Raw genomic sequence first — 13,458 nt, 5'->3', positions numbered from 1 at the left:
GCTGTAAACCAATTTGTGCACAACATTTGAGAGAAATAAGCTTTCCGTGCGTATGGAACATTTCTGGGATCTTTTATTTCTGCTCATGAAACATGGGACCAACACTACATGTTGCGTTCATATCCCACTCTCCATTTACCCCAACACACACTCGCCTGGACTCTCCTCCTCCTTAGTAAAGGTTAATAACACGCAAAAAAATGGGTGCAATCTTTGCACCGAGTACAAACGCGTAGCAAATCTGGGCCTGTGTGAGTTATGTGTAGTATGTCCTATATTTGATTGATAATGTCATAACATTATTTGTGTTTGTGTGTTTCCTTGTTCCAGGATCAGTTACTATTCTGTGATGACTGTGACAGAGGCTACCATATGTACTGCCTGAGCCCCCCTATGGCGGAGCCCCCAGAGGGTAGGTACACTACAGGAGATGTGGAGGATATAGGCCTAGTGTAGTCCTATAGAATACTGTATAGTATACCTAGGCCGGCATATTGTCGGTAGTTGATGACCATGCAATGGCTGGGTTCATAATGTCACTTATACAGTAGATGCATTATAAGGGGAAAGGCCATGTGCTGCATGCTTGTGTCATCCGTAAGTCAAGTTGACATGGCTAAGAGATTGCAAATCTATCACACTACCTGACCACAGTATGTGGTGATGCACTCGCAATCAGTATTCAGTTTACAGTGGTAATTTATTCTGCAAGGGTTAATCCCTAGGCTTTCCAATAACCAGTGAACTTGTGAACTGTTGATCTTCCAGGGAGCTGGAGTTGCCATCTGTGTCTGCGACAGCTGAAAGAGAAGGCCTCGGCCTACATCACCCTGACCTAATCTACCACGTTACCCCCCCCCCGCCCTAAACATAACAACTGGACCAACTCCAATCTGAGAAGACACCCCCAACGCCCTGCAGTTTTTCCTCCTCTATGAAACGACAGCAGACGTCTGTCCACCTCTCCAGTCATCAGGTCTCCCAGCCCCAGCTGTTTTAACGTCAATGGAAGTACCTACATCCCAGGGTGCACCATGCTCCATCCAGGTGTCCCCCAGTCTGCCCCTGCTGAGGCCCAGCCACCTGCCCCTGGAGTCCCCTCCACCTCTGGCACCTCTGGCCCATGAGGAACCACCTTCTATCCCAGCAGCCTCAGCGGGGAGCATCTGATCATCAATAGCCTAACTGGGCTGCCCCCCGGGGCTTGCTGTCCCTCTACCGTCTGCCTCCAAAGAGCTGTTTATCAGTAGCCCACAAGGGCACTCAAGAGGCATGCTCTCCCCTGTGAAGGGTCCTTAGAGGAGCCCTAACGAGCATCAACTGCCACTGTGGCCCTATACTCCCATACACTCCCATACACTCGTCTGTGGCCCTGGCAGCAGAGTACACAGAGAAAGGGAGAAGCAGGCCGTAGTGACGACCAGAATCCTCGTTAGGTTTAAAGCAGCTGCAGCCCCGCCCCCTTCCTCCAACATGGAGTTGCCACTCAAGGCCTTTGAAAGTGAAGTATTCTGGGATTGATACCATCGCGCAGAGCTGTTGTGGCTTTATGACATTTGCAGAGGAGAGAGAGTGGAGAGGTCGTCACTCTGTCATCAGCCACTTAGATCAAATTTTGTGTCCAAAAAAATAATGAATTAGAGCAATGGTTTTCCTCAACTATGAACCTCTGGTTACCTTAATTTCCTTCAAAACAACAACTGAAAAAGCCAACATGAGACTGCTAGGACTTTGGCGGAGCTTGGTGTATTTTGTCTGTGTGTTTAGCAAGAATGTAGGTATGTTTTAAGTGTGGACAATGCAGGTTTTACTGTCTGGCCTTGTCAAAAATACAGGGCCCAAATGTTTTTTTTTACATTTTATTTGGTACTTTATTTGCATGGTGTTAACATTATAGTTTTTAAAGATATTTTAAGGATAAAATGTATTTAAGAAAGCACACTTAATTCGCAATAATGTGTTTGTGACCCATTTGGGTAAAGTTGTGTGTGTGTGTGTGTCCATCTGTATATGTGCGTGTGTATGCGTGTGTGAGTGAGGGCAAATGTGCCCTCCTAAAACTGCGTGGAAATGAGAGCCAACCGTAGCCAACCAGGTGCTAGGCAGGACCTATGGCAGGGTCAGGGAGCAGGAAGGGGAGGGGCTTCTGATGATTCTGATTCCTAGAAACACCACCATGACTTACTGTATTATGTTTTCTGTTGGACCAAACGAATTCAAGCCAGCTTGCGCCGTTTCTCTCTTCCGAGCCCTTGTTTTTTCTCAAAGGATAACTCATTTTTGTGGAAAGTCATCAAAACTAGTAGAATTGAGCTCTTTACTATCTGCAAGACTGCTTTGTGTGCTAGGAACTTGTAATATAATGTGCTTTCAAAGAGTAAGCTAAAAGCAGAGGACTTCTACTAACTGGGATGCCAGCATGTGAGTTTGTGCGCTTGCACTGAGACAAGTCTTTTTTCAACCCAAAGTCCCCTCCCCTAGTGGCCTATCTGACTGGACTATTGTATGAGGCTGCAACTTTGATTGGTCCAATGATCCCTCCTACTCTTCCTAGAGCTTTAAGTTGGAAAACATGTTGCTGTAAATAGATTGTCACTCTCTCTGTTTATCATAAAGACTAATTGCCATTTCATAATTCACCGTCTCAGTGCATATCGAAATAGGAACTCAAAAATACAATTTGTGTCTATTTAAATGCACTTAAAAGTGGATGTCCCATTTGCCTCCATATTTGTAATGTCTCTACTCCTCAAATGTATGTGTTTATATTCTACTATGGTATGATCCAACACACACAGCCATATTGGGGGGAAATGTTACTACCTGTGCTACCCAAAATGTATGTACCATCATTTAGGCATGTGTGATACCAGAAATTCTCATGATTTCATATTTTGATATCTACTTTATTTATTTTTCTCGAATAACTAGGGATGTTTTCACCTCTTCTCTCTCAGTAATGTTCTCTTATTTGTTTATGTCTGTGTTTTTCTACTTCAAACATTTTGCACAGTGTGTTTGTTTGTTTGGCATGTGTGTGTACGTGTGTGTGGCTATGTGTGTGAGAGAGAGAGGGAGAGACACTCAGGCGGACTTGAAGGCGCTGTCTGTCTGTCAGTGGTTCCGTTCCAAATGACACCCTTTATGGTGCACTACAGTGGCCATAGGGCTCTGGTGAAAAGTATTCACATAGGGAATAGGGTCCCATTTGGGATGCACACAGTCTCTTTAAACTCATAATGAGGTCCTCGAAAAACAAACAAACACAGTGAAAAGACGGTTATTATTTTTCAAACTTCCTCTCCATGACACAGTCAACACTAGTGTACTCCGCTAGAATGGGTACTGCTGAAGCCACAGTACTCGCTACCGTCGTTGGTCCCGAGTGACAGTAGCCTGATCCCAGATCTGTTTGTGCTGTCGCATGACAATGACCCTTGGAGAACAGATCTGGTATCGGGCCAAAGTGACAGAATGTTATTCTACTGAATTTTGGGCCCCTTGATTGTGATAAGTGCAATGTGTCATAATAGATTGTGTCCTAGCGGTGAATCGTTCAATAATTAAACTCTTCACCTTTTAATGGACAGGCTCTTCAAAAGACAATGTGAAAACCTTCACCACATTACTCTTTCATCCTTTTAAGTGTCCCACCAATATCCAATCAGAGTTGTGTTCAGAGCCAGTACTGAGGTAATAGCCGGATGATGACTTGTGATTCTGTGTGAGTGAGGTGAGCTGATCTGAAAGTGTTTACTGATAAGCCTTCTGAATTTATTCCTGGCACTTATGAGGATGGGGTGGTCAAACTACATTGATTGTACTGTCTGAAAAGATGCAGTTGCGGAAAGAGGAGTGACTCAAGCTCAGATATGACCTTTGACCTCGCTCCCCATCTTTAGACTGGGGGTAGGATCAGAAGGGAAAGAAGAATATTGGCCAGTCCTCAAACGAAGCAGGATTTTGGCCCTCTTGTAAATTGTCGTGCTGTGATCTTGCTTGCACTTCTTATTCCCCAAATAATAAATTCCTGTGTGAGTGTGTGCACATTTTCCTTTCTTGTAACTGTCTGTTGGAAAAAAAGAAACACTGGATAAAATGAATTTGTTCGTATTTAACCTGATGGAGATCAAATCTTCCTGGACACGTGGGTTGTTTTTTTCCTTCTCTGCTGTCTCCTACCTACCTGGGAACGCTTTGAAATATTGACTGCAACTGCATAGCTGTCATTCATTCACTGTAAATTCATCTTGTCTTTCTCCAGGCACACAATTTTCCCAAATTTTTCTCTCCTGACTCCTTTTTTCATTTACAAACAATCATTATTAAAAGTTGTAACTCCTGAAACCGTCTGCTGTGGTGTGTGTCTGTGTGGAGCTTCTGAACACCCACCAATTTAGCAATGTTTGTGTATTTCTGAAGAAAATGTGAAAAGCTGAAAATTCATCCATTATGTTTTAAGTATCATAAATACGCTATTTACAATAGATGGTTTGGAGCTTGGATCCATAAACCCAGGTGGGCACTTTTCTCCCAAAAATATAATGATCTACCACAGTATGATTGCATTACTTGAACCTCGTATGGCTTGAAAGTAAACAGGTTCTCTTTGAGCTATAATGTTTGTATGGGATAGATTGGAGAATAGGCATCTATCATACTGTAGTCCTGGAGAGACCTGGCTGAACAAATCCTGAATTCCATTCTTCACCTTCCAGAAGCCAGAATCATCGCTAGTGCACACTTTTTTTTCTTGGGGAAAATTTATATTTTAAAAAATATATATTCTTCCATCCATTTCTTGGCAAAATTCCCACTTCCACCTTATCCCAAATTCTGTATACCCCCCCCCCCCCCCGGCCATCCAACAAACAAGAGACTACTACTAGTCTACTCCCACCTCTCTTCCTGCCCACGTTATTCTGACCCCTTGTCTCCCTCTTCCATTTCCAAGGATGTCTGTGAAGCTTATGTGGATTGTGTTGGTGTGTTTATAGTACTGTATGCGTGTTTTGTGTTTGTGTGTATCTGTATGTGAAGTGGATGGGGGGGGGGGGGTGAGACTCCCAGCCAATTACCACATCTACCAGACAGGCTCAGACTGCCTCTGTGCCAGCCAACCAGAGAAGAGCTGCGCATAGCTGGGCCCATGGTGGTTGCCATGGTAACTCTAGGGCTGTTTGCATGATGGATGATGGAACATTGATGGATTACAGTGGGAGGGAGGGAGGGACTCATACATAAATATATTGGAAATGTATGAATACATCTTAAATTAATTGATGTTGAGAAATGAAGGGAGTGATTGGGTGATGGGGGTACCTAAATGTAGGCTACCTATTTGAGTGAGTGAGTGAGTGAGTGAGTCTGTCTTGTCTAGTCTAGTCTAGTCTAAGGCTTAAAGAATAGCCTGGGATGCAGTCTGACCTTTTGTCTCCTCAAGTCATTGGGCCATTAGGACCTTAGACTGTGCTCTGAATGATTTCCTCAGTCCAGCTATAGTCCACTGTCGGTCCAGCAGTAGCCTACCAGAAAGGTAGATAGATGACAATTTGTGGAAAGGGCTCAAGATTTAGAACACTAAGCACAGTTCAGATACAGTCAGTGGGCCAGTACTGCATCACTCACATGCTACACACTTAAAACTATACACACATTTTATTACACAGTATACACAACAACGGCTTGCAACTAACTAGGAAAGCAGCACTTCTGAACACACCATTGGCATCCAGACAGACAACTATTAAAGTAACAACCTGTCTGATCCATAAGCATTATTTACCCATAATCCATGTGATTAGTAACAAGCAATTAAAAACAAATGGGCCAATCAATTGAGTGACCAGGATTAATGTCAATGTAGGCACGTGTGCCTGTAAGTCCAGGAACGTCTATTCACATCCAGTAATGCAGCCTTGACAAATGAATGACTGGGCCTTAGAAACAGTTGTCATTATTTCACTTAATTGTGTTCACGTGTCACTCATGTTTAATAGCCACAAATGAATGCCTGGAAAAAAATCAGCCTGTGTGTTCCGTGCTCTTGCCTTCCCGGAAAACCAATTCTCGAGACAATAATTCTACATTTTGAGATGTAGCACATTTCAATTGTACAACAATGTCTACTGGATAAATGTATACTGGGTAAAAATTGGTACTGCTACTGCCTGCATTCTGGAATGTTGTTCCATGAGGACCATGGGACATATACAGTAGCCAGGCCTCCCTGTTTACATCCCAAACACCTGATACAAACCTGACATCTAGTGGCAGACTTTAAGAGCAGCACCAACCAACATTACAATATACTGTGTCGGTGTGAATGGGGCAACACAATTTGACAGCCAGCTACCACTTTGAATGCAACATGGTGTGAATGATTGATATGAAAGATGAGAGTGCGAGGCCAAAGCAAAGTACTTACTATACATGAGAAATCTAAGACTGTACTGTATACTGTAGATCTGAATGAACAAGGTTATAGTCAAATTATTTACTTGATGTAAGTCTCCTCATAGGCCTATTGTTGTGGAAAAACCATGCCTGGTTAAATCCCTTGTTTCACACTTTTGATATCTGTAATCTGATCGGCAGTATTTTCCCCTCATGCCTCTTAGGGTTTCTGGGCGAATGCGTGTGCCAAGAGGGTGAGACCAGACCAGGAATCGAGCCAGGTTTACTCTTGCCTGGGAAACCAACACGAAACGAGTTATACAACCAAGACTTAGCCACTGACTTTGACTACACCAACTATGATTCATAGAAGCTCTACCATAAGATTGACATGTGAAGGAGAAATGTGTGTGTCATTTAGAAGTTTGAACATAAAAATGTACAGTACCAGTCAAAAGTTTGGACACACCTACTCATTCAAGGGTTTTTCTTTATTTTTACTAATTTCTACATGGTAGAATAATAGTGAAGACATCAAAACTATGAAATAACACGTATGGAATCATGTACTAACCAAAATTCTAAATATATTTTATATTTGAGATTCTTCAAAGTAACCACCCTTTGCCTTGATGACAGTTTCGCACACTCTTGGCATTCTTTCAACCAGCTTCATGAGGTAGTCACCTGGAATGCATTTCAATTAACAGGTATGCCAACCAGTTGTGTTGTGACAAGGTAGGTGTGGTATACAGAAGATAACTCTATTTGGTAAAAGACCAAGTCCATATTATGGCAAGAACAGCTCGAATAAGCAAAGAGAAACGACAGTCCATCATTACTTTAAGAGATGAAGGTCAGTCAATACGGAAAATGTCAAGAACTTTTAAAGTTTCTTCAAGTGCAGTCGCAAAAACCATCAAGTGCTATGATGAAACTGTCTTTCATGAGGACCACCACAGGAAAGGAAGACCCAGAGTAACCTCTGCTGCAGAGGATAAGTTCATTAGAGTTACCAGCCTCAGAAATTGCAGCCATAATAAATGCTTCACAGAGTTCAAGTAACAGACACATCTCAACATCTTGTGGGGCTTCCGAGTGGCGCAGCAATCTAAGGCACTTCATCTCAGTGCTAGAGGTGTCACTACAGGCACCCTGTTTCGATTACAGTCTGTATCACAACTGGCTGTGATTGGGAGTCCCATAGGGTGGCGTACAATTGGCCCAGCATCATCTGGGTTTGGCCCGTGTAGGCCGTCATTGTAAATAAGAATGTGTTCTTAACTGACTTGCTAAATGTATGGCCTTCATGGTTTAATTTCTTCAAAGAAACCACTACTAAAGGACATCAATAAGAAGAAGAGACTTGCTTGGGCCAAGAAACACGAGCAATGGACATTAGACCGGTGGAAATCTGTCTTTTGGTCTGATGAGTCCAAATGTGAGATTTTTGGTACTGTGTCTTTGCAAGACGCAGAGTAGGTGAAATGATGATCTCCGCATGTGTGGTTCCCACCGTGAAGCATGGAGGAGGTGTGAGGGTGCTTTGCTGGTGACATTGTGATTTATTTAGAATCCAAGGCACACTTAAGCATTATGGCGACTAGAGCATTCTGCGGCGATACGCCATCCCATCTGGTTGCTCTTAGTGGGACTATCATTTGTTTTTCAACAGGACAATGAACCAACAAACCTTAAGGCTGTGTAAGAGCTATTTGATCAAGAAGGAGAGTGATGGAGTGCTGCATCAGATTATCTTGCCTCCACAATCACTCAACCTCAACCCAATTGAGATGGTTTGGGATGAGTTGGAATTCAGAGTGAAGGAAAAGTTGCCAACAAGTGCTCAGCTTATGTGGGAACTCCTTCAAGACTGTTGGAAAAGCCTTCCAGGTGAAGCTGGTTGAGAGAATGCCACGAGTGTGCAAAGCTGTCATCAAGGCAATCAAGGCTACTTTGAAGAATCTCAAATATAAAGTATATTTTTATTTGTTTAACACTTTTTTGGTTACTACATGATTCCATATGTTTCTTCACTATTATTCTACAATGAAGAAAATAATAAAAAATAAGTAGGTGTTTGCACACTTTTGACTGGTACTGCACATTGCTCTATCATTTTTCGGATTTAAAAATGTCAACTAAAATGTAAATTAATGTTACCAGAACTATCTGCACTGACCATACACACACGCATTTACTAGACTTTACATACAGTGCATTCAGAAAGTATTCAGACCCCTTGACTTTTTCCACATTGTTACGTTACAGCCTTATTCTAAAATTGATTAAATTTGATTTATTTCCTCATCAATCTACACACAATACCCCATAACGACAAAGCAGAAACAGGTTTTTCAAAATGTTTGCAAATGTATACAAAGAAAAACGGAAATATCACATTTACATACAGGTAGGTATTCAGACCCTTTACACAGTACTTTGTTAAAGCACCTTTGGCAGTGATTATAGGCTCGAGTTTTCTTCGGCATGATGCTGCAAGCTTGGCACACTAGTATTTTGGGAGTTACTCCCATTTCTCTCTGCAGATCCTCTCAAGCTCTGTCAGGTTGGATGGTGAGCGTTGCTGCACTGCTATTTTCAGATCTCTCCAGAGATGTTAGATCAGGTTCAAGTCCAGGCTCTTGCTGGGCCACTCAAGGACATTCAGAGACTTGCCCCGAAGCCACTCCTGTGTTGTCTTGGCTGTGTGCTTAGTGTTGTTGTCCTGTTGGAAGGTGAACCTTCGCCCCAGTCTGAGGTCCTAAGTGCTTTGGAGCAGGTTTTCATCAAGGATCTCTCTGTACTTCGCTCTGTTCATATTTGCCTCAATCCTGGCTATTCTTCTAGTCCCTGCCACTGTAAAACATCCCCATAGCATGACCCTGCCACCACCATGCTTTACCATAGGGATGGTGCCAGGTTTCCTCCAGATGTGACGCTTGGCATTCAGGCCAAAGTGTTCAATCTTGGTTTCATCAAAAGCAGAACAGCTGGTCTATGTAACACCACCTGAGAGAACCATGTACATTTGGATCTACCCAGACACTGTGACCTGCTGGTTAAACAGGCTATACGGGTTCAACCATTGGGCTCTGCTTCAGAGGCATAGCTTGGTGCAGGACAGGTGAGTGGGAAGACAGCAAGTCGTGACCAGAGAACACGAGGAGAAAGCAATCAACTAGGAAGTAGGAACGTCCCATCCAATGATGCCGATCCCAATAGCCCTGTCTGTATTCCTGGCTGGAACCCTGTCCCTTGTTGAGGGGGATGTGATGGCCAACTTCGAGGACATCCCAGAGTGTGTGGAGTATTTTTACCAGGGAAGGTACTAGGCTGGGGCGCTGACTCCCCCGGTGCTGCCCGCCTGTGCCAGCGCTTCTACAACAGGTACCACTTTGCCACGCTGTACGACACCAACCACCGCATTGCTGTGTATTCAGCCTAACGCTTCCAGCCCAGCAACGGAGGAGGCAGGGAGAAACGCTGGTTTGTGGAGCCACAGGTGGGTCATGAGAACAGGGCAGATGTGTCTGTGGCTAGAAACAGACATGCCATAGGACGGTCTCCTCAACAACTCACATCAATAACTCTATGTTGGTGACACAAATTGAAAAAGGCTCTAGATCACATATGTCAGAGTCAAGGCCCGCGGGCCACATCCGGCCCGCAAGAAGGTTTTTTACGGCCCCTGGGATGATCTTGATTTATTATTAGAACCGGCCCGCAGCAAGCCGGCAGCCCGCAGATCTTTTACACGCACCAATACTACATTTCCCACAATGCAAAGGTGACGCACCGAGCAGTAGGCTGCTTCATTTCAATATTTATTGGCACAGCAGTCGTCAGCATCACAGTAAAATTAACTTTCAGATACCCATCAAAAATGGCAAAACGGAAGGTGGATACTGAGAACCGGGGGTTTCAAACAAGGTGGGAGTCGGAGTATATGTTCACGAAGGTAGCTGGAAAACCTGTGTGTCTTCTGTGTGGAGAAAGTGTGGCGGTACTGAAAGAGTATAATCTGAGACGACATTATGAAACGAAACACGCGGACAAAAACAAGAATATGGACATGGAACAAAGGCTACAAAAGGCAGAGGAATTAAAACGAGGCCTCAAATCTCGACAGGCTCTGTTCAAAAAAGCCAAATCACAAGGCCAGGCTGCTGTCAAGGCCAGTTTTATTTTGGCAGAAGAGATCGCTAAATCAGCCCGGCCATTTACGGAGGGGGATTTCATCAAAAACTGCATGATTAAAGTTTGTGACGAAGTTTGCCCAGAAAAAAGGCAACTCTTTTTAAATGTGAGTCTGAGCAGAAACACCATTGCCGAGAGAGTAGACCAGTTGTCCATCAATCTAAAAGAGCAGCTTGTGAAAAAGGGAAAAGATTTTATTGCATATTCCTTGGCTGTGGATGAGAGCACCGACATTTCTGACATTGCCCAGTTGTCAATTTTCATCCGCGGAGTGGACTCCAACCTAAGCGTGACAGAGGAGTTTTTGGCTTTACGTCCTATGCATGGCACAACTACGGGGCATGATTTGTATGAAGAGGTGTCAAGATGTGTAAATGAGATGGAGCTGCCTTGGGAAAAACTCGTGGGTTTGACAACCGACGGAGCACCTGCGATGTGTGGACACAGGAGCGGACTGGTGGCGAAGATACGGGAAAAGATGCAAGAGGAAAACGCGACAGGTGAGCTGACAGCTTATCATTGTATCATACACCAGGAAGCGTTGTGCGGTAAAGCCTTGAAAATGGAGCATGTAATGAGCATCATCACGCGCACAGTTAACTTTATCAGAGCCAAAGGTTTGAATCACCGCCAGTTCAAGGCATTTCTGACGGAGTTAGAAACGGAGCATGGTGATTTGCCTTATCACACAGAGGTGCGATGGCTAAGCCAGGGAAAGGTGCTTCAAAGATGTTTCGAGCTTCGTGAGGAGATTTGTCTGTTCTTGGACAGCAAAGGGAAAGACACAACACAACTCCGAGACGAAATGTTTCTGTGTGAAATGGCTTTTCTGTGTGACATTACGAGTCATCTGAATGCAATAAACTTGCAGCTGCAGGGTCGGGATCGTGTCATCTCTGATATGTACAGTACAGTGAAGGCATTTAAAACCAAACTGACTCTGTGGGAGACGCAGATGCGGAAAGAAAATTTGAGCCACTTTCCCAGCTGCCAGACCATGAAAGAGAAGCTCTCTACCAGTGCGTTCCCGAGCACACAGTTGGCTGATAAAATAGGTATGCTTGCCGCTGACTTTCGACGCCGATTTGCTGACTTTGAAGCACAAAAAAGCAGGTTGGAACTGCTCGGTAACCCATTTGCTGTTGACGTGGAAAGCTCACCACCAAACCTCCAAATGGAGTTGATTGACCTCCAATGCAATGATGCACTGAGGGCAAAATATGCGGCAGTGGGTGCTGCAGAGTTCGCCAGTTTCCTCCCCGGCACAATGCCCCAGCTGCGCATCCAGGCTGCTCAAACGTTGTCTATGTTTGGCAGCACATACCTGTGTGAACAACTGTTTTCTTTGATGAACCTGAACAAAACATCACACAGAAGTCGACTTACTGCTGAACACCTCCACTCAATTCTGAGGATTTCTTCAGCTCAGAGCCTTACCCCGAACATTGATGAACTTGTGGAAAAGATGGGACACCACCAAGTATCACCCTCAACCTCAAACAAGTGAACATTACTGTGCAATCACATATTTAGAGTTTTTACTCAGTTCAAGTTTAAAAGTTAAAATTTAATATTTGTTTTCACTGCATGTTACTTCTCCTTAAACAAAGTGTTGTTTTTGATTAATAGATTTTTGCACTTTATTTTTTTGTATTTCAATCCAATTATATTTTAAAAATATTTCAGTTGAGTGGATGATAGAAAATTGCTATTATTGTTTTTTCTTTGAAGTAAATTTAGCCCACTTTTGCTAAAATAGAAAATATAGTCTACTGATGGTGCCTTGAATACCGGTTTCTTTCATTTAATGTTCATGTTATGGGGATATTTATATAAAGGAAATTTGTCTTTTGTGTCTGTTGAAAATTAAAGATTACTGACAGAGCCATAAGAAAATATTGCTTTATTTATCTGATCATATTGTAATATATTTGTTAGGTTTTCAGTAGGTTCAATTAGGTTCACTAGACTATATGCGTCATTTAAAAATTTTTCAATGAACATTCGAACAGTCCGGCCCTCGTCTTGTAGCTGATTTTTTTATTTGGCCCTCCGTCCATTTGACTTTGACACCCCTGCTCTAGATCATCATATTTGTTGTGTCCTGTGTTGTACGATACGGAGGCAGATTGTTGCCTAAATAAATTGGGGGAAAAAACATCGAAATAAACTGAGATGCCTAAAAATGCTTCAAGACAAATGATATTTTCTGTTTGAATTGATCTAAAACTTTGGGTTGTAACAGCAGTTTATTTTCAATCCCAGCCCGTGGGGTGGAGAGATGAAGGATGGGTACTGGCTGGGGAAAGATCACCCTGGGGTTTACCTGGGTGAGAGAAAGGCGCTCAACGAGGACTACACCCACTCTGACAAATTGCTTGAACCTACAATCTATCTCTCCTTTTTCCTCTCTTCTTAATCTCACACGGTCACCCACTTCCTTTTCCCCCCCAGTCGTAACGCCACCTTCACCCTGACCAACTTGGTGCCCCAGAACCCCAAGCTCAACCAGAACGCCTGGGCCCGCCACGAGTCCCAGCTCACCGACCTGTTCAAGGCCCAGTGCGCCCAGGCCTACGTGCTGGTGGGCGCCATCCCCTCCACAGACAACTGGATTGTCAATGACAACATCCGACGCGTCAACATCCCAGAGTACATCAGGAACGCCTACTGCTGTGTGGACAACAACAGTGAGCCTGTCCATAGCGGTGGCGCCACCACCCTCAACACTGAGCAGAACTGAGTGGACCAGCGCTCACTGCTGGAGCTGAACGTTTTCCTACAGCAGTACTCTAAACAGGGGACTTGTTTCACAACAACTGCCAAGCAGTGACGGAGAAGTAGTATCCCACTCATGCGTTT

At 43.8% G+C, this 13,458-nt stretch overlaps 1 protein-coding gene and 1 pseudogene across 1 annotated transcript in view; both read left to right on the top strand.

The window, feature by feature from the left end:
• The window catches only part of LOC139385632 (zinc finger protein neuro-d4-like), a 75,110-nt gene extending 74,190 nt beyond the window's left edge, over positions 1-920 (top strand). Inside the window, exons 11-12 of the mRNA XM_071130862.1 lie at positions 331-412; positions 769-920. Of these exons, the coding sequence (XP_070986963.1) occupies positions 331-412; positions 769-839 (153 nt within the window). The 3' untranslated portion in view covers positions 840-920. The remainder of the gene's footprint in view (positions 1-330; positions 413-768) is intronic.
• Positions 921-9,605: 8,685 nt separating this feature from the next.
• LOC139385412 (endonuclease domain-containing 1 protein-like) lies at positions 9,606-13,440 on the top strand (annotated as a pseudogene).
• The last annotated feature ends 18 nt before the right edge of the window (positions 13,441-13,458 follow it).

Source organism: Oncorhynchus clarkii, chromosome 27 (assembly GCF_045791955.1).
Source record: "Oncorhynchus clarkii lewisi isolate Uvic-CL-2024 chromosome 27, UVic_Ocla_1.0, whole genome shotgun sequence".
Lineage (NCBI taxonomy): Eukaryota > Metazoa > Chordata > Actinopteri > Salmoniformes > Salmonidae > Oncorhynchus > Oncorhynchus clarkii.
Note: the sequence above shows the minus strand (reverse complement) of the source record. Positions and strands in the feature narration are given on the sequence as shown.